This window comes from Mauremys mutica, chromosome 10 (genome assembly GCF_020497125.1).
Source record: "Mauremys mutica isolate MM-2020 ecotype Southern chromosome 10, ASM2049712v1, whole genome shotgun sequence".
In the NCBI taxonomy this organism is placed as follows: domain Eukaryota; kingdom Metazoa; phylum Chordata; order Testudines; family Geoemydidae; genus Mauremys; species Mauremys mutica.
The window spans coordinates 86,941,467-86,969,205 of record NC_059081.1 but is presented as its reverse complement, the minus strand read 5'-3'; the positions used below and the strand labels follow the sequence as shown (position 1 = coordinate 86,969,205).

At 44.3% G+C, this 27,739-nt stretch overlaps 1 protein-coding gene across 2 annotated transcripts in view; it reads left to right on the top strand.

Moving 5' to 3' along the window:
• Nucleotides 1-27,171, top strand: part of PCBP3 (poly(rC) binding protein 3) — a 129,973-nt gene extending 102,802 nt beyond the window's left edge. For both annotated transcript variants that reach the window (XM_045032699.1, XM_045032698.1), the window contains 5 exons: nt 7,832-7,907; nt 8,822-8,881; nt 13,958-14,010; nt 23,069-23,238; nt 26,509-27,171. In XM_045032699.1, the coding sequence (XP_044888634.1) occupies nt 7,832-7,907; nt 8,822-8,881; nt 13,958-14,010; nt 23,069-23,238; nt 26,509-26,545 (396 nt within the window). In that variant the 3' untranslated portion in view covers nt 26,546-27,171. The remainder of the gene's footprint in view (nt 1-7,831; nt 7,908-8,821; nt 8,882-13,957; nt 14,011-23,068; nt 23,239-26,508) is intronic.
• Nucleotides 27,172-27,739: the final 568 nt, after the last annotated feature.

Genomic DNA, 27,739 nt, shown 5'->3' with positions numbered 1-27,739 from the left:
AGTGGTAATACCACAGAGACTGGGCCAAATTCTGTAGGAGGCACTGTTTTAGTCGAGTATAACAGAGATCAGTGTTACCCATTTGTTTCCAATATATCCCTTTTAACATAGCATTGTATATTTTTTTTTCTAGGAAGTTTTTATTTTATATATTTCAATTTCGCTCCTTAAATAGACTGTGAATAATGATGAGTACACTTTGCTAGTCAGATCAGCATGCCCTTTCTCCTAATTGTCCTTCTCAATACACCCGAGCATTGACGCAGTCTGTATTTCTTATTGTTATGATGTAGCTCTCTGACAGAGGAACAAAACACATTCTGGTATATGCTGTATTGTGGAAGCATTTGTGCTCTGCTCAGTGATAGGCAAATAATATTTGTGATTTGTTCAATTCCTGCAGAATTTACAGAGACCTCATTCAGCACCTGAGTAATTTGGCTTTGTATTTGTGTCTCTTTCAAGGCTTTATTATTTAAAACAATACTCAATTATTTAGTTAATGGAAATATGAAAACAATTTTACAAGGTAATTTTCTCTTTCACTTGCTGCAACGCACATTTGTCTTTGATCTTTCCCTTTTTACTGATACTGTAGCAACATTGTTATCCTGGGGATTTGTAACTAGGTTCACCGGGGGATGGTGACCTCACCACCACCACAGAAAGAATAGCAAATATGCAGGCAACCAGTTTGGCTTAACAGTGAAATCTTCAGTGAGCTTAAATTAAAAAAGGAAGCTTACAAAGAAGTGGAAATTTGGACAGATGACTAGGGAGGAGTATAAAAATATTGCTAGCGCATGCAGGGGTGTAATCAGGAAGGCCAAGGCACAGCTGGAGTTGCAGCTAGCAAGGGATGTGAAGGGGAACAAGAAGGGTTTCTACAGGTATGTTAGCAACAAGAAGGTCAGGGAAAGTGTGGGACCCTTAATGAATGGGGGAGGCAACCTAGTGACAGATGATGTGGAAAAAGCTGAAGTACTCAATGCTTTTTTTGCCTTGGTCTTCACAGACAAGGTCAGCTCTCACCTCAGTACTAGTAAGGACTATTTAGAAAACCTGGACGAGCACAAGTCCATGGGGGTGGATCTAATGCATCCAAGGGTGCTGAGGGAGTTGGCTGATGTGATTGCAGAACCATTGGCCATTATCTTTGAAAATTCATGGCGATCGGGGGAGATCCCGGATGACTGAAAAAAGGCAAATATAGTGCCCATATTAAAAAAGGGGAGAAAGAGAACCCCAGGAACTACAGACTGGTCAGCCTCACCTCAGTCCCCAGCAAAATCATGGAGCAGGTCCTCAAGGAACCCATTTTGAAGCACTTGGAGGAGAGGAAGGTGATGAGGAACAGTCAACATGGATTCACCAAGGGCAAGCCATCCCTGACCAACTTGATTGTCCTCTATGATGAGATAACTGGCTCTGTGGATATGGTGAAAGTGGTGGATGTGATATAACTTGACTTTAGCAGTGCTTTTGATACGATCTCCCACAGTATCCTTGACAGCAAGTTTAAAAAGTATGGATTGGATGAATGGACTATAAGGTGGCTAGAAAGCTGGCTAGATTGTCTGGGTCAATGGGTAGTGATCAACTGCTCGATGTCTAGTGGACAGCCTGTATCAATCGGAGTTCCCCAGGGGTCAGTCCTGGGGCTGGTTTTGTTCAACATCTTCATTAATAATCTGGATGATGGGACTAATTGCACTCTCCTCAAGTTCACAGATGACACTAAACTGGGGGGAGAGGTAGATATGCTGGAGGGTAGGGATAGGGTCCAGAGTGACCTAGACAAATTGGAGGATTGGGCCAAAAGAAATCTGATGAGGTTCAACAAGGACAAGTGCAAAGTCCTGCAGTTAGGAAGGAAGAATCCCATGCACCTCTACAGGCTGGGGACCGACTGGCTAAGCAGCAGTTCTGCAGAAAAGGACCTGGGGATTACAGTGGATGAGAAACTGGATATGAGTCAGCAGTGTGCCCTTGTTGCCAAGAAAGCCAACGGCATATTGGGCTGTATTAGTAGGACCATTGTCAGCAGATCGAGGGAAGTAATTATTCCCCTCTATTCAGCACTGGTGAGGCCACACCTGGAGTATTGTGTCCAGTTCTGCTCCCCCCACTACAGAAAGGATGTGGAGAAATTGGAGCGAGTCCAGTGGAGGGCAACAAAAATGATTAGGGAGCTGGGGCACATGACTTACAAGGAGAGGCTGAGGGAACTGGGCTTATTTAGTCTGCAGAAGAGAAGAGTGATAGGGGATTTGATAGGAGCCTTCAACTATCTGAAGGGGGGGTTCCAAAGAGGATGGAGCTCGGCTGTTCTCAGTGGTGGCAGATGACAGAACAAGGAGCAATGGTCTCAAGTTGCAGAGGGGGAGGTTTAGGTTGGATATTAGGAAACACTGTTTCACTAGGAGGGTGGTGAAGCACTGCAATGGGTTACCTAGGGAGGTGGTGGAATCTCCTTCCTTAATGGTTTTCAAGGCCTGGCTTGACAAAGCCCTGGCTGGGATGATTTAGTTGGTGTTGGTCCTGCTTTGAGCAGGGGGTTGGACTAGATGACCTCCTGAGGTCTCTTCCAACCCTAATATTCTATGATTCTTTGATTCTATGCCTGGAGGTAAGTGGGGAGGTGGGATACAGGGAGGAGACACAAGGAGGAGGGTGCAACATGGGAGGCCTCCTGATTCATGCTGAAAAAGCAGAGTAATCGGCTACTTATCTTAGGTGCCTGTACACAAACACAAGAAGCCTGGGAAACAAAAAGGAAGAATTGGAAGTCCTGGCACAGTCAAGATGCCACAGTCAAGGTGGATGGCAACCTGGGCACCAGTGACCATGAGATGGTCGAGTTCAGGATCCTGACAAAAGGAAGAAAGGAGAGCAGCAGAATACAGTCCATGGACTTCAGAAAAGCAGACTTTGACTCCCTCAGGGAACTGATGGGCAGGATCCCCTGGGAGGCTAATATGAGGGGGAAAGGAGTCCGGGAGAGCTGGCTGTATTTTAAAGAAGCCTTATTGAAACACAGGAACAAACAATCCCAATGTGCCGAAAGAATAGCAAATATAGCAAGCGACTAGCTTGGCTTAACAGAGAAATCTTCAATGAGCTTAAATATAAAAAGGAAGCTTACAAGAAGTGGAAACTTGGACAGATGACTGGAGAAGGGTATAAAAATATTGCTCGAGCATGCAGGGGTGTAATCAGGAAGGCCAAAGCACAATTGGAGTTGCAGCTAGTAAGGGATGTGAAGGGTAACAAGAATGGCAATGAAATGATTGATATGAACCTTCAACTACCTGAAGGGGGGTTCCAAAGCGGATGGAGCTCAGCTGTTCTCAGTGGTGGCAGATGACAGAACAAGGAGCAAGGGTCTCAAGTTGCAGTGGGGGAGGTCTAGGTTGGATATTAGGAAACACTATTTCACCAGGAGGGTGGTGAAGCACTGGAATGGGTTCCCTAGGGAGGTGGTGGAATCTCCTTCCTTAGAGGTTTTTAAGGTCAGGCTTGACAAAGCCCTGGCTGGGATGATTTAGTTGGGGTTGGTCCTGCTTTGAGCAGGGGGTTGGACTAGTTGGCCTCCTGAGGTCTTTTCCAACCCTGATCTTCTATGATTCTATGAAATGCTGGCTCACAACATTTTCCTCACAGCTCTTGCCAGCTCCTCAGAGTACAGAAATTAGAAATATAGGACATGTTGAAAGCCGTTTAGGCATTGGTTTAAACAGCTGCTTTACCTGACTGCCTGGATGCAGAGTTCCCTACGTCTTTTGAGATTTTTCATTACACTCAGGTGCGTTTGTTACATATCCATATGAAAAATATTTCCATTCAATAACAGAAACAGAAAGGGTTTCACTGTTTTCCCTGGCCCTGAGCAGCTCCGATGAGTGGCCTGTGGCTCCCGAAGTCATTCCACTGGGCAAAACATCATCTCTTCACACTGATGTAGTTGGGAATGCTCAGGGCAATGAGCAATCTGGTTGGCTTTACTCCGGTTTCCATTTCACAGCCCCAGTAGCAGTGGGCAGGAGTTGTCGTTCAGGGCAGGAAGGATGGGAAAGCTAGTCTGGTAATGGGGGCAGTGAGGAAACTGCTCTTGTAAGGTGCTGCACAGCAGCTGTTCTTGGACGGCAGCGATGAGAGGCTTCAGCATGGAGATGCTAATTTTAAAAGAGGAAAGTAAAGGGGTAAAGAACCATTGAAAATGAACCCCAAGAGATTGTTTGGTCTCCATTTTAGTGTAAGGCAGGATAAGGTCTGTTTTTTGGAAAATAATCCTGTTCTTTTTTTGTTTCATTTAGAGCAGGGGTGACAATCCGGCCCTTGAGCTCCTGCTGGGAAGCGGGGTCTGGGGCTTGCCCTGCTCCCACACTCCAGCCAGGGAGTGGGGTTGGAGGCTGCTCCACGCGCGCAGGCGAGGCTCCCAGAAGCAGCAGCATGTTCCCCCTCTGGTTCGTATGCTTAGGGGCAGCCAGAGGGCTGCGTGTGCTGCCTCCGCCCCAAGCGCCATCCCCACAGCTCCCATTGGCCGGGAACTGCGGCTAATGGGAACTGCAGGGGCGGCACCTGCGGACGGAGCAGCGTGCAGAACAGCCTGGCCACACCTCCACATAGGAGCTGAAACAGGGACATGTCGCTGTTCCCAGGAGCTGCAACATGCAAGCGCCGCCCGGAGCCTGCACCCCTGACCTCCTCCCATGCCCCAACCCCCTGCCCCAGCCATGATCCCACTCCCGCACCCTAACCCCCTGCCCCAGCCCGGCTCCCACTCCCACACCCTGAACTCCTCATTTCTGGCCTCACCCCAAGGCCCGCACCCCTCCCCCACACCCCAATCCCCTGCTCCAGCCCTGATCTCTCTCCCACCCTCCGAACTCCTTGGTCCCAGCCTGGAGGACTCTCCTATACCCAAATCCTGCATCCCCAGCCCCACCCCAGAGCCCGCACCTCCAGCAGGAGTCCTCCCCCTCACCTGCTCCTGCACCCCAACCCCCATTTCGTGAGCATACGTGGCCCACCATACAATTTCTATACCCAGATGTGGCCCTCAGGCCAAAAAGTTTGCCCACCCTTGAGTTAGACAGTTGTCTGCCCAGTAGACTAACATGTCTTATTCCCAGGTTTCCATGTTGCTTTGCTGGAATCATACTGCATGTGACATTAGGAGTTATTCTCATTTTGATTCATTGGGACTTATACACAAAACTCTGTGTGCACCGACATGACACTGTGCCCCCTCGATCAGTAAAGTCTTGAGAGAGTTTAAAAGCTGATACTTCATGTCTGTTGTTGCAGTAGAACACCTGATGCAAGCTCACCCTCTTGGGTTGGTTGGAATCTGGCCTATTATTCCTTAACTTTAGCAAAGCATTTGATACGGTCTCCCACAGTATTCTTGCCAGCAAGTTAAAGAAGTATGAGCTGGATGAATGGACTATAAGGTGGAAAGAAAGCTGGCTAGTTCGTCGGGCTCAACGGGTAGTGATCAATGGCTCCATGTCTAGTTGGCAGTCAGTATCAAGTGGAGTGCCCCAGGGGTCGTTCCTGGGGCAGGTTTTGTTCAATATCTTCATTAATGATCTGGAGGATGGCGTGGACTGCACTCTCAGCAAGTTTGCAGATGACACTAAACTGGGAGGAGTGGTAGATACGCTGGAGGGTAGGGATAGGATACAGAGGGACCTAGACAAATTAGATGATTGGGTCAAAAGAAATCCGATGAGGTTCAACAAGGACAAGTGCAGAGTCCTGCACTTAGGACGGAAGAATCCCATTCACTGTTACAGACTGGGGACTGAATGTCTAGGCAGCCGTTCTGCAGAAAAGGACCTGGGGGTTACAGTTGTTGAGAAGCTGGATATGAGTCAACAGTGTGCCCTTGTTGCCGAGAAGGCTAACGGCATTTTGGACTGTATAAGTAGGGGCATTGCCAGCAGATCGAGGGATGTGATCATTCCCCTCTACTCAGCACTGGTGAGGCCTCATCTGGAGTATTGTGTCCAGTTTTGGCACCACACTACAAGAAGGATGTGGATAAATTGGAGAGAGTCCAGCGGAGGGCAACAAAAATGATTAGGGGGGTTGGAGCACATGATTTATGAGGAGAGGCCGGGGGAACTGGGCTTATTTAGTCTGCAGAAGAGAAGAGTGGGGGGGATTTGGTAGCTGTTTTCAACTACCTGAAAGGAGGTGCCAAAGAGGATGGATCTAGACTGTTCTCAGTGGTAGCAGATGACAGAATAAGGAGTAATGGTCTCAAGTTGCAGTGGGGGAGGTTTCGGTTGGATATTAGGAAAAACTTTTTCACTAGGAGGGTGGTGAAGCACTGGAATGGGTTACCTAGGGAGGTGGTGGAATCTCCTTCCTTAGAGGTTTTTAAGGTCAGGCTTGACAAAGCCCTGGCTGGGGTGATTTAGTGAGGGATTGATCCTGCTTTGAGCAGGGGGTTGGACTAGATGACCTCCTGAGGTCCCTTCCAACCCTGATATTCTATGATTCTATGATACTCTTTTCCACTAGTTTGTTTAAAAGTTGACACTTTGCATGCCAAATGCTTCTGATGTTCTTACTTGTCAGCTCTCTGGTAACTGACTGATAGATACCATTTTCAAAACTCCTCTCCGCTTTCCCACCTGTTTTCTTCTGCCTCCAGTGCTTCACCCTCACCACTGCTGATGTCAGACTCCCCTGCACTCCCTCCCTCAGATGTGCTGCAGGAGCCAGTACCTTTAGGATGTTGTTTCACATGCAAATTTAAATGACCGCTTCCCCACTTACCTGCGGGGGACTGGACTCATTGATCTAAGAGGGCTTTTCCATTTCTGATGTCTGTGATTCTGTTAAACTTCCCAGGCCACCCAAGCTCTAGAAGATTATTGAAGGGGGAGTGATACAGGGCACTCCTTCCTGCATACACAGCAAAATCTCAAAGGGGTCCTCATCAGGATGGAATTTCTGTCTCTTCAATTTTCTTAAATTTGAAGCAATAAAGCAGAGCACAAAATGTATTGCAAACACATCATTCTTCCGAGGTCTCTTTTTAAGGGGCCAGGAAAAGACTCCGAGCACAACAAGGGATATACAGGCTCTGAAATACTTACCTGCTTTGGCTGAAGCCCATGTTTTGCCAACTGCTGGGTGGTTTGTCTTGAAAAAGCGACTGCTTCACGAGCTACAATTGGTTTGGCAGCTAGATACATTTTCCTTTAGATGTGCAGCATCTAAGTCAAGCAAGGGGAACATCCAGTGGGTAATGAACCAAAATGGCCAATGACTGTACATTTCTGAGAGCTATCCCAGGAACTAGCCGTGCTTTTAAAATATTGGAATTTGATTGTTATGGACCTGGCAGCATATTTGACACTGCTCAGATATTTTTTACAGCTATTCTCAGCTAGCAGCAGTGAGTTACTAAGTCTGATCAGCCAAGTTGCAGCTGGAATTGCTTTGCTTTGACACCCTTCTACTTGCTTGGACAGCTCCCTGTTCCGTCAGGGCACGTGGCGCTATCTGTGGGCTGGCAGGATCAGGAGAGATCTGCACTGACAAAGTTAAATGATTTCAGTTAGAGACCAAAACTGGGCTTGCTGCTGGTATCGTACTTCAGACCCTGATCAAGCACTTCTGCTAAAGATTTGGGCTTTACTGTATCTACCCAGGCCAAGTCCTTCTGTTAATGTCGTGTTTGCCATGTCTTAACATGGCGTCCTGCTTTGGTTTTTTTATTATAATTTTGTTCTTAATTTTTTTGGTGTGACTTGTTGTATTCTATAACAATAACCTTCTTAGTTCTAATGTCCCTCCTACCCCTCAGCAGTTGACCAAGCTCCACCAGTTGGCTATGCAGCAAACCCCCTTTACTCCCCTTGGACAGACCACCCCCGCTTTCCCTGGTACGTACCCAGATGCCCTTTACAGATTTCCTTCTCTTCTTACCTGTAGAGTTTCTCTCTCTTTCTAAGCTTGTTTTATTTAATGGAAATAAATAGGACAAGTAAAGTGAAGTTGCAAATGTCAATGGTGAAAAGTTAACAAAGATTAGTATTTCAAAGTGCTTTTCCTTATGGCTCAGTTCACTGTAATTGTGCTTGTGCAGTCTTCTCTTGGGAAGCCATGTTTACCTGCTTCCTGCTTTTCTAGCTTGAATAGAGGTTAATCAACCTTGGGATAAAACTAACGCTTGTGGGCCCTTTCTAGCACAGAGGAGTGGGTATTCACTGCCATTGGCTGGTATGTCCTTTGGGAGACATCCATGCACTCTGACAGTGCTTCATTTGTTGAGCATTGTCTGCAGATTCAAAAGTCTGTAAAGGTTGTGTAAATTCCTTTCAGCTCTTCCTATTGATCTCAATCACTGTCCAGGATGCTCTCTTCATATGCACAAAGTAGCAGTAGAATGTCGACAGAAACGTACCATACATGAAGCCTCTTTGTTTTCTGCTTCATGGGAAGTGGTGGGAATTAATCATAGTTTTAGGGGGAAATCCTGTCCTCTGGTGAAGGAGGCCTTTGAAGAAGTATGCTACAATGGAGGACCCCCAGCACTCTAGTTAGGGCTATATGTCTCAAACTTTGCTAGCAGAATTGATAATACAGTTTAAATTTTTCATTGTGAACTAGGGTGGCAGCTATAGAGTAGGGAATTAAAATACTTAAAATACCTTCATTTCACTTGATGGTCAAAATGCCAACTGGAAATTCCTTTTCTGCCATTTTGTCCATCATATTTTGAGCTTCCTAGATGAAGTGACATTGCTTATCTCCTTGAAGGCAAAAGCATTAAATCTGTTTCTTCTTTGCTCTTCAGGAGAAAAGCTGCCCTTACATTCCTCCGAAGAAGCTCAAAATCTGATGGGCCAATCATCAGGTAAAATAAAAGCTACAGGGAAATTAGTAGGCTTCTGTTGCGATATTTCTTGAATAGGACCCTATCGTTGCTGTAGTGATACATAAATTGTCTTATTGTGTTGACAAGACAGTGCGACTTCCAATGGGCAAGAACTGATGGCGTAGGACATACCTGCCATTTTCCTTCTACAGTATGTCCAAGGAAGTGAATAAATTTGCCCATACTGTACTGTACTTCAATAGTCCACTAATATAGTCTCTTCATATGTGTGTATCATTCACGCTAATGGGAATTATGCATGGTCAAGAAAATAACAGAATTATGACCTACATTATTGTATTTGATTTTTATAAAGTTCTCCATGGGATAACAGAAGAATACGCATGGGAGGCATGAGACAGCATTGCTCTGTTAGTGTAGCTTTATTAATCCATCCAAAGTAAGATAGCTTTCTAAGCTATGCAATGCATTAATGTATCTGAGTAAAGTTGTCATTTTTGATAAATTCCTATTTCAAATTTTCTGCGATGACAATTGGCTAAGAAGCTAACACATGCCAGCATAGACTTTCTTTAATAATAATGATTGTTTAGATCTTAAATGCAGTCAGAACAGGGTGTCTTTAGCACTTGAGAGTAAATGATAGAAGAAATTAACCACTTGAAAATATTATTGACATTCACATAACATAAAATACCTTTAATTTAAACATACATTTGCAAAATAATTTAAACATACATTTGCAAAATAATCATTTCATAATATGGCCTAGTGCTAATAAGTTAATGTATTTTCCAGTGAATATTTTATTCTTCATGCCAATGAAAGGAATTTTTGGGATCTTATTGTACTATAATATCTCTTGTTGGGGAATGGAAGTACATTTTGTTAAAGCAGTATGGGTATATTTTATGGGCTATATCCTCAGCCCATGTAAATCAGCTTAGCTCCAATGAAACCAATGGAGTCATGTCTATTTATGTCAGCTGAAGATCTCGCCTTATGTTTAAATCGTAGCCTTACGTATAGTCACAGGTATTTTTAGTAAAAGTCATGGACAGGTCACAGGAAATAAACAAAAATTTACGGCCCGTGACCTGTCCATGACTTATGTTAAAAATGCCTGTGATTAAATCTTGGGGGGGCAGGGGAGTATTGCGCTGGGCTCACTTCTTGGAGGGTGTCTGGGGGGTGGGATTGGGGGAGGGATTCCATTGCGGGGGGCATCCGGGGCCAGTGGCACCAGCTGTCCAGGCCAACGAACTGTGGCTGCTCCAGCCGACTGGCTGATGGGGGACCGCTGCCTGGGGCTGCTGGAGAAGGAGCTGGTGTGGCTGTGCCCCGGGCCGCTCCAGCAGTGGCTGGTGTGGCTGTCCCAGGGGCCACCTGAGCAGCTGGCCCCATTGCCAGCTGCTTGGGCAGCCCTGGGGTCGGCCACACTGGCCCCTGAAGAAGTCACAGAGGTCACGGAAAATTGCGGAATCCGTGACTTCCACGGCTTCCATGACAGACGTGGATACTGACATAGCATCCCCTCGCCTCGCCCCCACTATAAATTTTGTAACTGTGTAACATATCGATTTAGAAAATGTCTCCTGTGGAATTCCAACGGTTACTAAATTGAACCTCATAATGCATGTGAGAACCCCGAGAGAGTTCAAGGTCATGCACTCTGGGATTTTCCATCACTGCTGTGTGGTGCACTCTAAGGTGCAAGTAACAGGGACACCCCAGACTCCAGCCCATGGGATGTGATAGTTAGGGTGGCACCCAGCAAGGAAGCCAGAAGACCTACTGGACCGTACAATGTTCAGTGTGGGAGAGGATGGAGAGCATCAGAGTGAATGAGGAGTAGGTTCTAGATAGGCATTGTGAAGAGGGATCCATGGGGTCAGGATTGGATCAGAACTGGGAGCAAGGGGAAGATGGAATGGTGGAGAGGAGGGAATTTGTCCAGACTTGAGCAGAGGCTCCAGTCCCATTTGAGTATTGGTTGGATCAGCTATTATTTTGCCTCTATGATTTGCCCTTCCCATTAACACTGTGGGGGTGGATTTGTTAACCCAGAAAGGGAGTATTAGTGACAATATGGAGTAATGTAAAAGAAGGCTGCGTCTATTTCAGTGAGTGGGTTACTCTGCAAGCCTGCCTGGGGAGAAGTGCTTTTCACTAAGTCTGGGCATTTAGGAGCCTACTGCTGACCAGTAAAGTCCTTACTCTGCTGTAAAACCAATATTAAACCCAGGGGAGAGCTCGTGGTGACAGTCTCTTGCACTGGTGTCCCAGCCAAGGGCTAATGCTGCTTTGTGCCCACAACAGAGGGCTGCATGGCAGGGTGGGTGTTCCTGTGGTAAGGCATGTGATTGGCAATTGGAAGACCTGGCTTGTACTCCCAGCTCTCCCCCTCCCGTCTCGTGTCCTTAGACTAGTCATTTCAGCCAAAATACTCAAACTTGGGGGCCTAAGATTAGGCAACTAAATCTATAGTTAGATATTTAAATAAGTGCCCAGATTCTGAGAGGTTCTTAACAAATCCCTTGGAAATTTCTGGGACTAGTGAGAGCTCATCAGTTCTGAAAATCTGGACCCTTCGGTATCTAACCTCGAGCAGCCAAGTTTGAAAATTGTGGCCTTACCCTTCCTTCAGTTTCTTCTTCTGGGGGATGGGTACAACACTTACCTGGCCTCCTGGGGTGGTCGCGAGGCTAAATTCAGTAATATATGGGAAGTGCTATATCTTCTAGCAAAGCAAAGCAATTTGACAGAGTTATTTCCAGGAGTAGTCTCCGAAATGCTTATTTAAACGTAAAGCTTTATTTTCCAATATGTTCATAGATTTCAGTCTTGGTGAGAAGTACTTTGCATCATGTCAACTCTGGCATGCTAAGGAAAATGGCAACACATCACATTTCTTTTAAGAAATTTTCCATATATTCACTCTTCATTGTATTATTAATGCAACATCAATTTTTGTTATGGACTTAATACTGTAAACTATGGTTGTTCTGTTTTGAATTCTTAAAACACAATGATACCAACAGAAGTGTAGCTTGTTGGTTCCAGGGGTGGTGGAACAATTTGTATAGTGGGCGTGCTGAGAGCCATTGAACCAAACTGTAAACCCTGGATATAATGGAAACCACTTCAAGCCAGGTGGTGTGGTGTGGCAACACCTCCCCCCCTCCCAGACCCTTAGTTCCAGCATCTATGATTGGTTCATTCCTTTTCTAAATGTACTCTGTTGTTATCAGCAAAATTAGATGGGGAATTCTCTTTAGCAGTACAGAAAACGTTGGTGGAACTGAAGGATAGTGATGCTAGATCATTACTTGTATTGTTTATATATTCCTTTTGGAGCAACTTCAAAATACCACAGGACATGCAGCAGCAATTCTGGGGTAATTTCATTTTGTGACTTGCATGATAGAGTTCAATAATGCTGCTGTGTTTTTTCATAGTGACACTGTAAGTAATTGGATTAATCGCTGTTAATTGGGAGAAATGATAAAACAAGAGGCAGTTTAGCAACAGTGAAAGCCATCTGGCCTCAACATACCTGCCTGTTCTTTTGTTTCATTTTAATCCTATATTCCGTGTGCTTTTTCTTCACGCTCTTAATCCCCTATTTCTCCAGACACAAATCTTGGTGTCTCTTGAACTCATTTATATTCTTTGCCTTAAATTCCTTCTCTGGTAGTTTATTCTATATAATGATTAAAGTTTTTGTGAGTAACTTAATTCACATTGGCTACCAGAAAGCTTCACTCTCCCAGTGCTGCAAATAGGGATATGAATGTCACTATTTAAGCAATGAGTGAAGATGTTTATTTAGAGAAACTACTGGTGACATATGCTTGGTCCTGTACTGAGAACATTAGGAAATGCTGATTGATTACATTTCAAGCTGCAGAGATTTGTCCCCTGACTCCTCCACTTTCCATCTTAATGGAAGTGTTCTTTATCTCTTTAGGGAAACTGAAAGGAAATATGTCTCTAGACATATCGATCACTAGATACCGCGTGTTTCTATCTGGTTAAACAATGATGCAGGCTCTAAAACTGGATGTCTTGCTTTTCCTATGGTGGAAGAGTACAATGGGTATTGAATTCAGTTAGTCAGTTCATGTTTCATATTTTGTGTCTTTGATTCATTGATGAGTGTAAATCTGTGGTGCTTGGACTCCCAGAGTTGCATTGCAGAACACAGACAAGTACACATGAAGAACTTCCACTCTCAGCCTGTACTATCTGATGCATTGTGACACAGTATTCCACTTTCAGTATCATTCGTAAACCACTGGTGAGCACTGCTGCCAGAAGGACATGCAGAAATATGATATCATGTGATGTAGCTCTGCCACATGTCCTAACAAAGACCATTCTTGATCTATGTTGTACCTCCTCTCCATGACTGTTTCCTTATGCATATTCTGCTGTATCATGTGATCAGAGAGGTTTGTAGTGTATCTACTACTTACCCCTTTATGTCATCACCATGATGATAAAGCATTCATCCTACAAGGCATTTACTACCTCTAATATGCTATGGGCCATGTGATTTCTCACTATCCAGTACTTACTTACAGACTTCCCCACACAAAATGCATCTCTTATTTCTCATTGGCAGACTTCAAGCAATACAGAATGTTGCTTGCTTAATCTATTTCAGCATTTCCCAGGTGGGTCTGTCATTTTGCACAGTGGTTTACAGTAATCTAGGGATTGTTCGAGTGTTAAAATAAAGGAAAGGAAGCATGGACCAGCTGGCAGTAGCTCTTCCTCCTTGTTTCTTGGAAGGAAGACAAAGTGATGGGAAGGCACCTACAGTCACTGGCTTTTAGACGGGAAGCTGTGAACCTCCTAATGAGAACCAACTCGGAGGTTTCGGGGTCCCAGAAGAACAGTGGTAACCAGTTGCAGGAGTGTTGGTAGTACTTTTGTTCCTTGTCATTATACCAGAATGTGTTGTCCGCTTACCCTCCTGACCCTGAAGGAGTATGGAACATTTGTAGTGTCTGCTGTTTTGGTAAAATACCAGGCAATACACAGCGCTTTCTCTGCAAGCTATAATCATTTTCCCTTGCATATGCTCAGGTTTGGATGCCAGTCCCCCGGCCAGTACTCATGAACTCACCATTCCCAATGATGTGAGTATAGTACCTTTGACCGCTCTCTGTACCAGGATATATATGAAAGCTACAAATAAATCAGTTACATAGGTTTATAGCAGCCAGTTCATTGAGCCCAGCCATGTGGTTTGACAGTGGTGTGTCAAAGCATTCAATATGATTACTAGACTTAATGCACAGAAAAAAACAAAGAACGTTAAGAATGGGTCAATCTGGCTCTCCCCTTTTTTTTGTCTTTGCTAGTTTAAAATCTATGACTATGTCTTTTCTTTAAAGTGAATTTAATGCTCATGAAATATGCCTGGTTGACAGCTCTAGAGAATGAAGTCGTCTAATATTTCATGACCAGTACATCAGGAGTTGACTCTTTCCATTGTCCCACCCATGCGCCTTGGCCATGTGGACCTCTGTGATGTAGCTGCCCACTCAATCCTTGTTCTCTCTGCTGAGTGCCAGTTCAATATGTTTAATTTATTGTACGAAGATCTGGAAAGGGATTAACTATAATTTAATCTTGATTGTACAGAGCAAGGGAAATCTTAATTTAGGAAAAAATTGGCAGGTGTGTGAAGGAAGAGTATGAGACGATGGAAGTTCCTCAGCAGGTGCAGGGAAATAGAATGTATATTTTTGTAAATATTCATGCAGATTGCCTATGAGTGCACGCACCCATGGTTGTTCTGACAGCATCTGAGCTGTAGAGTGTTACTGGTATGTTAGTAGAAAGTAAATGTCAAACTCACATGCTCAAATATTGACAGAAATGAAGCATTTAAGGGCTAGACTCAGCCCCGGCTGAGGCACAAAGCTGTCCCAATGGAAAATCTAAGGATTCCAAGGGGAATTCTCAGGTGGAGCTGCATGGGCATAGCCAGCTCTATGCTACTGGCTCCTCCCACCCGAAAAGTTGAAGAGTGTTAGGGACAGGGATGAAAGAGACAGAGCACATGGCACTTCATTGATCCTGGATTGTCACACTGGTTTCTGTACGTCCACTGGAGACAGCATATTTTAAAGCAGCCCTGAGGCTGCTCTACATGCCGTCTAGGGCATTTTGGTCCCCAGGCGGCCCAGGGTCAGGGAAGCTGAAAATTCTCAAAGCCTTTTGCACCTTGGCAAGCTTCCGCTATGAGTAGGCTGGAGGCTAGCATAGATGACATAGCTAGTCACAGGACACTTTCCAACCTACTCTATTCCTCTGGTTCACCTCTGGAAGAAGAGGCAAAGAGTGATGTGGCAAATTTGCAGGTGATACAAAATTATTCTAGATAGTGAAGTCCAAAGCAGACTGTGAAGAGTTACAAAGGGATCTGATAAAACTAGTGACTAGGCAATAAAATGGCACATGAAATTCAATGTTGATAAGTGCAAAGTAATGCACATTGGAAAACATAATTCCAATTATACATATAAAGTGACGGGGTCTAAATTAGTTGTTACCACTCAAGAAAAAGATCTTGAAGTCCTTGTTGATCATTCTCTGAAAACATCCACTCAGTGTGCAGCGGCAGTCAAAAAAGCTAGGAAAAGGATAGATAAGACAGATACTATCATAATGCCACTATATAAATCTATGGTGCGCCCACCCCTTGAATATTGTATACTTCTGGTCACACCATCTAAGAAAGGATACATTTGAAATGGAAAAGGTACAGAGAAGAGCAACAAAATGATTATGGGGTATGGAACAGCTTCCCTATAAGGGGAAATAAACCATCTGAGTCTTTTTAATCTTAGAAAAGAGACAGCTAAGGAGGGATATGGTCAAAGTCTACAAAATCGTGAACTCTGGGGAGGAAGTGAATAGGGAAATGTTATTTACCTCTTCACATAACACACAAATTAAATTAATAGGCAGAGGGATTAACACTAACATAAGGCAGTACTTCACACAACGCACAGTCAACCTATGGAACTAATTGTCAGGGGATGTTGTGAAGGCCAGATAACTGGGTTAAAAAAAGAACTGGATAAGTTCATGGAGGATGGGTCCATCGATGGCTATTAGCCAAAATGGTCAGGGACGTAACCCCATGCTCTGGATGTCCCTAAACCTCTAACTGCCAGAAGCTGGGACTGGATGACAGGGAATAGATCACCCAATAATTTCCTATTTTGTTCATTCCCTCTGAAGCACCTGGCATTGGCCACTGTCAGAAGACAGGATACTGAGCCAGATGGACCCAGTATGGTCATTCTTATGTTCTTAGAAAAATCCTCTTGGGCAGTTAGGTGCTTTCCTGTGCCTTGATTCCCAAAGGTTCAGATAGTTGGGTCATCTCGGTATTGGAAACGTGAATGTAGAGATTCTTAAAGCATTTTTGTGAAGACTGGAGCAACTATTTGCAGAAGGATTTAGTCTCTGATAAATTATTGCTCTCTGTGAAGGTGATGTACAAACTACTATATATTACTTCAATGACTTGGGACTTGCAATCACTAGAAACTAAACTTGTTCTCACACAGCTTTTGTCAGACATTGACGGCATGCTGAATATCTACAGCTGCTTTCTCATCCAGGATGCTAAAATATCTTTTTGTCTTTACCTCTTGGTGACCAAAATAATTTTGACCAAGAAAATTGAGAAGTCTGTTTTGAAAGCTTTCAAATCCCCTAATTTATCTTCTCCTGGAGAAAAAGGGCTCACATGCCCTTCCATATCGTAAGGCAAATAGCCTGACAACTCTTTTTAGCAGATGTAGAATAGCTTTCCTTGTATTACAGAAGAAATCAGGGCCAGAAGTCAAAGGATCCATGCCCTAGGGTTTGGTTGACTAATGATGATTCAATACACTCATGGGCGTTCCTTGTCAACTGTGTTAGGCAGGGTGGGGAGAGTCAAGGGAGTGCCAGGCTGTGAAGTATTTTCTTTGATCCTAGAAGGTTAGTTTCAGAACTGCTCTGCTTATCAAAACATGATTTTAAAATCAAAACATTTTGAAATCTCTAAATCAGGAGGCTTCCATCTCAATTTGATTCTTTTCAGGCAAACACCACAGGAAATCTTGAGTTGTGGCAGAAGAGAGAGTCCAGAAGCAGTCCACAAACACTCCCCATCACCTCCTGGGTTTCTGCAAAAGCGTTTAATATACCAGACCTGAATGAAAGAAACACCATTGTCCTTGGTGCTTCATGGCTAGCTGATAACTCTTCTAATATGAAAGCAAGCTACACTTTGCAGCCACATATGCAAAAGACCTTTTTCATGCACACTTCAACTTCACAAGCTTAAAATATCAGCCCTGAAACTTGGTCTCTGAATTAGGGTTCTTTGTTCCTCTAGCACATGTAGATCAAGCCAATCCTGCATTTCTTTTGGATATCTAGCATCTGTCTCCAGTCAGGAGTGAGACAGAAGCTTCAATGTTCTTGACAAATATGTTGGAGGAGCAGAACACCTTTAAGGTCATAGATTCCAAGGCCAGAAGGGACTGTTATTATCATCTAGTCTGACCTTGTGTATAGCACAGGCCAGAGAACTTCCCCAATATAATTCCTAGGACAGACCTTGAGAAAAACAGTCGATCTTGATTTTAAAATGGCCTGTGACAGAGAATCCACCACGATCCTTGGTAAGTTGTTCCAATGGTTAATTATCACCAGTCAAAACTTTGTGCTTTATTTGCAGTCTGAATTTGTCTGGCTTCAACTTCCAGCCATTGGATCGTGTTAGACCTTTTCTCTGCTAGATTGAAGAGCCCATTATTAAATATTTCCCCCCGTGTAGATACTTGTAGACTGTGATCAAGTCACCCCTTAACCTTCTCTTTGTTAAGCTAACTAGATTGAGCTCCTGAAATTTGTCACTAAAAAGAAGGTTTCTTAAATTTTCATCATTCTTGTGGCTCTTCTCTAAATCCACTCCAATTTATCATCAGCCTTGTTGAATTGTGGGCACCAGAACGGGACACAGTATGGCAGCAGTGGTTGCCCCAGTGCCAATACAGAGGTAAAGTATCCTCTCTACTCCTACTCGAGAGTCCCCTGTTTATGCATCCAAGGATTGCATTAGTCCTTTTGGCCACAGCATCACATTGGAAGCTCATGTTCAGCTGATTATCTATTATGACCCCCATATCCTTTTCAGAGTCTCTGCTTCCCAGGATAGTCTCTCATCCTGAAAGTGTGTCCTACATTCTTTGTTCCTAGATTTACACATTTACATTTAGCCATATTAAAACACACACCTGACTACGGCGGTGGCTTAAAGTGGCTGGGAACTGCAGGGGCGGCACCTGCTAATGGAGCAGTGTGCAGAACAGCCTGGCCACACCTCCACATAGGAGCTGAAGCGGGGACATGTCGCTGTTCCCAGGAGCTGCAACATGCAAGCGCCGCCCGGAGCCTGCACCCCTGACCTCCTCCCATGCCTCAACCTCCTGCCCCAGCCATGATCCTAGTCCCACACCCTAACCCTCTGCCCCAGTCCAGAGTCCCCTCCCACACCCTAAACTCCTCATTTCTGGCCTCACCCCAAGGCCCGCACCCCAACCCAGAGCTCAACCTCCCCCGTGCCCCAATCCCCTGCTCCAGCCCTGATCTCCCTCCCACCCTCCGAACTCCTTGGTCCCAGCCTGAAGGACCCCCCTATACCCAAATCCTGCATCTTTAGCCCCACCCCAGAGCCTGCACCTCCAGCTGGAGTCCTCCCCCTCACCTGCTCCTGCACCCCAACCCCCATTCCGTGAGCATTTATGGCCCACCATACAATTTCCATACCCAGATGTGGCCCTCAGGCCAAAAAGTTTGCCCACCCCTGAGTTAGAGAGTTGTCTGCCCAGTAGACTAACATGTCTTATTCCCAGGTTTCCATGTTGGTTTGCTGGAATCATACTGCATGTGACATTAGGAGCAGCCTTGTAGGAGGGGGGAGGGGCAAAAGGGGCAGTGACGTTAAAGCGCTGCCCTGGCTTTACCAGCGGGTACTTCTTACTGGTACGCCGTACCGGCCCGTGCCAGCCCACTTTCACCTCTGCAGGGAGTGCAAATCTTAGAGGCCCTCGTTGGGCCCATTTGGAAAATTGAGTCTTAAAATTTGGTATAAGGTAAAATCTGATTTCTTAATCTTTAAGATAAGCATATTTTTAAATAGATAAGTTTCCCTATAACAACTTTGTTGTCTACTTTGACCCCAAGTCAGCAAAGGACATAAGCTCCAGCTTAACTTTCAGCTTGTGCTTAAGTCCTGTTGAAATCAATGAAGCTAGGTCAGTTTACACTAGCTGAGGCTCTGTAAGTAATATTTCTTGAGAATTGTATTGGAGAGTCTATTGGGTTACTCAGTATCACAGTCTGTTTCTGATCCCCATACAGACAGAGTGAGAGAGAGAGGAAATTGGGGAAGGGGGGTAGGAGTTATTATTGAGAACTACTGGAAATGTGTCACCTCACCTCCTGGTGGGACACTTGTCCTAAGGATCCTCCTGAGGAGGGGAAAGGACTCCAGTGGTAAGTGACCTACCTGTTTTCTTCTAACTGTATGACTCTGCTGAGCAGTTTCAGCTTGGCTGGGTACGGAGGGAAACTGTGCGTGGATAAAATCCAGGAGCTCTATTCAATTCTAACTTCAGGTCCTAACTGGAATGAGGTGGGAGAACTTTGTTCCATCATTAATTGATCAAGACTCATTTTACCAAGCCAATATACACACTATTGACATCTTCAGCACGATTATTGGTGTTGGTCCTGAAGAGGCTCCGGGGTTGAACGTGCTTTGAGCAAATACTCCTGGCCTGAGAACTGATAACATTTAGAACAGCAGCATATCCACCCAGTAACAGGGGACGTCTCTTACTTCTGAACTTACTGGACTCTACACCTGAGGCAATTGACTCTGAATTTGAGTACAAATTTCCAATAGGAAAAAATGGGGGTGGTGTTAGTGACAAATGTATTAGTGCCATTCAGCTGGAAATGAGCCAGACCCTGCACTCCCAGGTGACTATGAGGGGGATATTTGCATTTTTCTTCAAATACTGCAAATTCCAAGCTGCATCATAACACATCGAAGCTTTGTGTTCAGAACTTTGTGGTTGAGCTGGTATTTGCATCCAGTACTGGATTCTTTATACAGGACTAGATCAAAATGTCAAGGTGGGGTTATATTGTAAGGAAAATCCTTTCATTCTGTGGAAAGCCGTGCAACCGATACCTCAACTGCTGATCTCCCTTCCTGCAGGCACAGTGAACTACCTGCAGGCTAGAATTAACTTTGCTGTCAATGAATGATTCAGTGTTTGCATTCAGAGTTCAGGTGGAGCTGAGACATAGTGAAATACTGTACCAGCACTTCAGCTTTAAAAAGTGTTCAGTCCTCATGGTTGTAAGGTTAACTTCCTAAATATGAATATTAGGGCTGTCTGTTAATCACAGTTAACTCACGTAATTAACTCAAAAAAAGTAGTTGCACCATTAAACAATAGAATACCAATTGAAATTTATTAAATATTTTTAGATTTTTTCTACATTTTCAAATATATTGATTTCAATTCTGTATTCAACATAGAATACAAAGTCTACAGTGCCCACTTACTATTATTATTTGCACTGTAAAAATGATAAACAAAAGAAATAGTATTTTTCAATTTGCCTCATACAAGTACTGTAGTGCAATCACTTTATCATGAACGTGCAACTTACAGATGTAGAGTTGTTTTTCATTATGTAACTGCACTCAGAAATGAAACAATGTAAAACTTTTAGCACCTACAAGGCTACTCCAATCACTTAAACAAACAAGCTTGTTTATGTTTACAGGCGATAATCATAGAATATCAGGGTTGGAAGGGACCTCAGGAGACCATCTAGTCTAACCCCCTGCTCAAAGCAGGACCAATCCCCAGACAGCCCCCTCAAGGATTGAGCTCACAGGTGTGGATTTAGCAAGCCCATGCTTAAACCACTGAGCTATCTCTCCTCCCTGCTACTAGCTTCTTATTTACAATGTCACCTGAAAGTGAGAACAGGCATTTGCATGGCACTTTTGTAGCCGGCATTGCAAGTTATTTACATGCCAGATATGCTAAACATTCCTATGCCCCTTCATGCTTTGACCACCATTCCAGAGGACATGCTTCAATGCCGATGATGCTCACTAAAAAAAAAATGCATTAATTAAATTTGTGACTGAACTTCTTGGGGGAGAATTGTATGTCTTCTGCTCTGTTTTACCTGCATTCGGCCCTATATTTCATGTTATAGTGGTCTCAGATGATGGCCCAATACATGTTCGTTTCAAGAACTTTCACTGCAGATTTGACAAAACTCAAAGAAGATACCAATGTGAGAGTTCTAAAAATAGCTACAGCACTTTACCTAAGGTTTAAGAATCTGAAGTGCCTTCCAAAATCTGAGAGGGATGAGGTGTGGAGCGTGCTTTCAGAAGTCTTAAAGGAGCAACACTCTGATGCAGAAACTACAGAACCTGAACCACCAAAAAAGAAAATCAACCATCTGCTGGTGGCATCTGACTCAGATTATGAAAACGAACATGTGTACTGCTTTGGATCGTTATCAAGCAGAACCCGTCATCGGCATAGACACATCTTCTGGAATAGTGGTTGACGCATGAAGGGATATATGAATCTTTAGCGCATCTGTTAACTGTTTCTGCTAAAATGTTCAGCACTGAAACAATGAAATTCAGGTACTGCAGGATTGTGAGCAGAGCTTAAGTAAAGTGTCACCATTTTGAGTTTCCTAGTCTTGCCCTCTGTCTGTTTCTCATGTCATTCACCATGTCAGAGGGAATGCCGTTGATGAAAGGCAGAAAAACTGAATATTTAATGTGAACAGGTCACTGCAAATCTTCTTAGCATACCTCACCACCACTTCTCAGGCCCAAAGTTAGTTAGCTCTCTTTGACTGCTTCGAACACAGGGGTGAAGCTCTGGAGATAGACACACTTTCCTTACTTCCATGTACCTTAAAGTACCCACTCTAGCAGTGTTTTGATTTTCTTGAAAAATAACCCAGCAACATTCAGAAATCCTCCTCTCACTTTCCTGGTTCTCAGTTTTCCCCCTCACTTTGTTTATCTATTCTTTCCTCTTACTGTTGATAAATTTCTCCGTTGGGGGCCTATGCAGAGGACGTTTGTGATCTCACTGCTGTCACAAGTAGACTGGTATTCCTTTTGTAAACACCTAACCGTTGAGGGCAGTCTGATGTGAGACATTATCAAGTGCATGGGAATGGAGACCTGACCGCCCTTCTCATCCCTACAGCTGACCTTTCCAGAAAAGGGCTGAGGAACCGTGTGAAGCATATGTCTGTGATGTATCTTCTCTGGGAATAGAGAACATCAGGCTCTAGTGCTGTCAACCTGCTATCTTTCACTAGCACAAAAATAAATACCACCACCTTCTCTCTGACATTCACCTTTGTGAGCTCAGGCCACTTCAGACCTGTTTAGATCGAGACCTGTAGGATCTGCTTATCATGAGATTGACTCAACGTGGAGAGGCAGACTGACCCAGGAAGGTGTCAGGGACAGGACAGACCCATTCGTGCTGATTCAAAGTGTTATTCAAAGTGTTATTAAAAGAAAGAGAAGGAGAAGGCAGAAGCAGATGATGTCTTTGGTGATTTGGCAGAAGTTCAGGAACTCATTATTTTAAACTCCGTAACTCTCCCACACACTAAAATAACAATGCAGATAGGTAGCCTTTCACCTCTGGTACGTTCCAACCAGCTGAGGACACAACTGAAAATGAGTTTGGTGACACAGTGCTCTGTGTCTATATCTTGGTCCTCAGCACTAGTTGGCATAATCTCAGTACAACTAGCAGCCTCTGCTCAAGAGAGCCAAAGGACTGAAATAGCACCAGGCTAGTGCAGGTCAGGATGAACTTACAATGGCAGAGCTTTGGGCAGGAAACTGCTCATATTACCTATGGCTTAAACCAGTGCTTTTAGTCTCTTGCCTTCATGAGCATTAAAGTCACTCACATCCTTTAGCAGAAATGATGAGTTGTCTGACAACCCCTATGAACTTCACCGTGTGATCATGCTTGCATCCTGCAAGTTACTGTCTGAGGATCTGCTTTAAGAAATTCCCTCCATACTTTTTTTTAGCTAATAGGCTGCATAATCGGACGCCAAGGGACCAAAATCAATGAAATTCGACAGATGTCTGGAGCACAGATCAAAATCGCCAATGCCACAGAAGGCTCATCGGAACGTCAAATTACCATCACAGGAACCCCAGCTAACATCAGCCTTGCCCAGTACCTCATCAACGCCAGGTGAGATGTGCTAATCAAGGCCACATTCATCCACCACAGTCTCATGACCTCCCTGTAAAGAGAGAGGCCAATTGAATAAGTCATACAAAACTCAGACAGTAACATATACTCCAAGCATTACTTTCATGGGAGTGATTTCATTAGGTTTCAGGGCACTGCATGAAGTGAACACACTGGTAATTTTGTTGTTTGTTGATATTCAAAGTGAGTGGGAATATTATATCATCGATTTGGGCCTTTCTCCCATGAAAACCTTCCTAATGACAACTCAGCCATTTTCTCAGTGTTAGAACTCAGGGTCAGAGCTTATGTTTTGCTCTAGTTAAGGAGACTGTTAACGTCTCTCTAGTTGTACCTTTGTTGGCAGGAGTTTATAATCAGGCTGTAATATTATTTTCCCTCAAAAGCATGGCAAGTTCTCAGCCAGGGCGTGGGAAGTTATTTGTTCTGGGGGAGAGGGCATAGTTTGAAAACAGTTCATTTAGCCCCTTTGGCAGGGCCGGCTCCAGACCCCAGCGCGCCAAGCGCGTGCTTGGGGCGGCATGCCACGGGGGGTGCTCTGCCTGTTGCCGGGAGGGTGGCAGGAGGCTCCGGTGGACCTCCCACAGGCGTGCCTGTGGATGCTCCACCGGAGCCGCGGGACCGGCGACCGCCAGAGCACCCCCCGCGGCGTGCCGCCCTGCTTGGGGCGGCGTAATTGCTAGAGCCGCCCCTGCCCTTTGGCCACATGACAAAAATATAAAGAACAACAAATGCTAAATGTTAAGTCCCAGGTGCCTCTTTTATGTGTTTCCAAGACTCAGAAATGTCTTCCTCTTTCAAACAAATTAGACCAATTAATAAAAAAATGAAACAGCCTGTTTATTTTCTTTTAATACTAGCACACATGCAATACATTGGAAACAGAAGATTTCATTAAGCTAATTAGTAGCTGAACTAATGGTGAATGTTCACTATCAACATTGACCCAAACTGGAGTCATAACAGTGTCTATGGTTCACTGGGGCAAGGATGCACTGAGCAAAGCCTAGTTGTGCAAACGTGACCGTGCAAGTATGGACCATTGAGTAAAACATGCTTTTTCAGAGGGCTGTAATTGGGTGTGGTTGGCTGAGTTTATCCCAGAGTGCAAGCTGTAACTGGGTCTCGAGGAGGAAAAGGGGAGGGGTTGGATTTAGTCAGACTTTTTGTGTCTGAGTATAAATGCACAGGTGGTGAGATGGGGAGGGTGGACCGGACCTCACAGGAAATGTGATAGTTTTCTATTTACGAGCCCCTTGAACAAAGCATCACATTAACATTAGAAAGGGACCAGTTGCAGAAGGGGTTCATACAGCTAGATTGACTATCAAATCTTTCCACACAGGGCTGAGTCTGTATCATGCCTGCCAATCATGATAGGTCACTGGGATTTTAGCATTTACCCATCACATTTTTTACCTTCTGATACGGGTTTTTCCACCTGCCCCATCACTCTGTCAGGATGACCCTGCAGTAAGAATGCCCCCCAAGGAGTGCTTTTCTCTTAGTAACCTCATGACTTTGGTGCTCATTCAGGCGAGGGACTGATCGCACTGGCTAGATCAGGTATAGTGCAAACAGGGTCTGTGTGAGCGTTCTTGCCATAATGGAGGCTGTGCCAACTAACCTCCATTCTGACCTGTCCCAACCTCTGCCCTTCTGTCCAAAACCCCCTGTGCCACAGCACCTGCATTCTGACCTGTAGCACCTCTGCTGGTCAAGTCCTGGGTCTCCCTTGAGCAGAGACTAGCACACTGCTCAGAGTCTCGTATGAAATGTCTGTCCTTCCCTAGCTGCAAAGCCACATTTGAAAACCATGTCTGAGTTGCTGGCATAGAACTTTCTTTTAACTTTAAGTGCCTCTTTAAACAAACTCTCCTTTCTTTGCAGGCGGGGCTGTTATTAATAATAACTATTAGGCAATCTGAATTCCAGCTGCCAATAGCACAGAGAAAGAGATGGAGTTGGGATGTAGCAAAATTGTTAATAAATCATTTCCTCCCAACTTTTTAAAATCTATGGCAACGTGAAAAGACCAAAAGGAAATTTAATATATAAAACCCTTTGTTATGTTGCAGTTAGGGGTGCTACGAACACACTACACCTGACACAAACTCACAAAAGCAAGGAAATGAAAAGTTAAGCCACTTAATGGATCTGTACATCACAGGCCACATAGCACAACCTTAATTCTGCCCCCCCTTATGCCCTTCTACACATACTCTTTACCAGATTATTTCCCCCCCAACACTAGTAGTTGTGGGTGGAGGTTTTTGGGCACAGTAGTTGTTTGTGTTGTGAGAGGGTAGTTTGGCAAAGGGTCATGTGCAAAAGAGGGTGCGGGAAGGCTAGCATCCAGGGGGCAGAGTTAAGGTTGTGGGGTCTGTGTTGTACAAGAGATATGATAGTGGCAAAGTACGCACCTCGGAGGAAGAGTAGAGGGTATGTACTGTTAGGTGACTTAACTTTTCATCTCCATGTCGTTGTGGGCTTATGTCAAGTGTTCTGTGTGGGTAGCAACCCTCAGTGCTTCACAATGGAGTCTGTGTGTGTTCATTTCCAAGGTTCGTAATGCTTCATAGGTGTGGGGGGTGCAGACCTTTGTGACGGTACACGTGCAGCTGCTGAAGGAAAATATTTTATCTGTCAGAATCTGTGCATGAGTTCTCATGCACTGTAGGATAATCACTGATAATTCCAGACAGGAAATGATTTTTGTGTGCCCAGCCAATCAGTCAGGCCTGGGTGAGCTCAAGGTCCCTCCTCACCAACTAATCAGGCTTGCATGTGCCCAGGCTCATATATATCAGGCTTGTATGCACAGTGCCATAAACTTCAATTCATTATGTGAATTATATCTAAAAATCACCCGAGTCCAACCTCTATCTCTCTTTTTTTTTAACCTCCTCCCCCCCCACTGGACGAGATCTCAAGGGCCACCTTTCTACTGCACTTTGTGTAGATTGAGCATCTTTTTTAAGAGATGTTGGTCAACAATGAAAGCAGGGGTGCCAAGGAAAGCAGCCATCTGGAGTCCCAATCCATTTTTAAATGCAGTCTTGACTGTGGCGTCACTCCCAGGCTGATGCTGAACACTTTAGCTGGCAGGTTGCACTGGCAGAAAGGGAAGAGTGAGTAGGAGATAGGGGACTTGTGAGTATGCCACAAAATCTTCATTTTCTTTTCTAATCCTGCTGTTTGTTTTTATCTCTTCCCTTTCCCCTTTCTTTTTCCCTTTGTCTATTCTAGGCTGACGTCTGAGGTCACTGGAATGGGCGCACTCTAATTTCTACCCATCCTCCTTCATTCTGCATCACCTGACCCTCTCCAGCCAATGACACTTCACCCGGCTTGTACAATCTGTATTTTTACCGCCTTCCCTTTACCTCCATAGATACTTTTTCTTTACTAACGCACACACACACACACACACACACACTTTCTTTATATATTCCATACTGTGCTCCTGATATTGCTCCTGAACGCTTTATTTATGGTCCCGGCCTGTCCATGTTTTCAAAGTATAGTGTTCATTATTTTAACTACCTTTTGGGGGTTTCCATTGGTGAGACTTCAGAAGAAGGCTTGGTCTCTGGTGTCAGTTTAGCTTAGCTATTTTAATGTTTTATTTTGACATTTTAACAGCTTTTACTGTAGTGTATGATTTATGATGCCAGCTAGAGCTGTGCTTGCTTTGAAATACTCTGCTCACTATTATCCTATTGAAATGTCCATTTTTCATTTTGCTTGTCCCAGCTCACCTTTTAAACCTTGAATCCATGTCCAGAGAATGTGGCATGGTTTACCCCATGTAATTTTGGAAGCAGGATGTGCAGGAGCCAATGAATACACCCATGAGTCCACTTTGGTTCCCACACACAATATATTCTTTCCAACATGGCAAGGTCCAAACAAGCCATTTTTATTACTAATGAAAGAAGAAAAAAATTCAGTCTTATTTTTTAACTCAGAAGTAATTGGGAGTGGGGTGGGTGGGGGATATAGTGATATCCAATTGAAAGCCACAGGGACCTCTAAAAGTATTCTTAAGACAATAGCCCATAGTGAAATTTGGACTTCGCTCAGGAAGCTTAAATCTCTGTGAGCCTGCTGTGTTTGCCATTGTTTGTATTCAATAAATATCTGTGCAGCTCTGCTACCAACGAGCTCTGACTTCTGACTCTGTTTTTCTCCCTGGGTTCCCCGAATGAGCTTCTTGGCTAATCCTGGGCTTTTCATCCCCTTCCGCTCTTTCCATTTTGTCTGAAAAATCTGGGATCATCCACAAAACCTTCCGATCTGTTTTTTTTTACAGATCCCCATTGATTGATGCATGGCTTGAGAGGTTTTGAATTCCCCAATGCTATTTATAAAAGGAAGGTATTCCTGTTGCAAAATGATTCCATTTTCCCCTAAGATTAATTTACCTCTTGTAATATGAAAAACCCCCATACATCTCCAGCTCACTTTTCTGGACAAA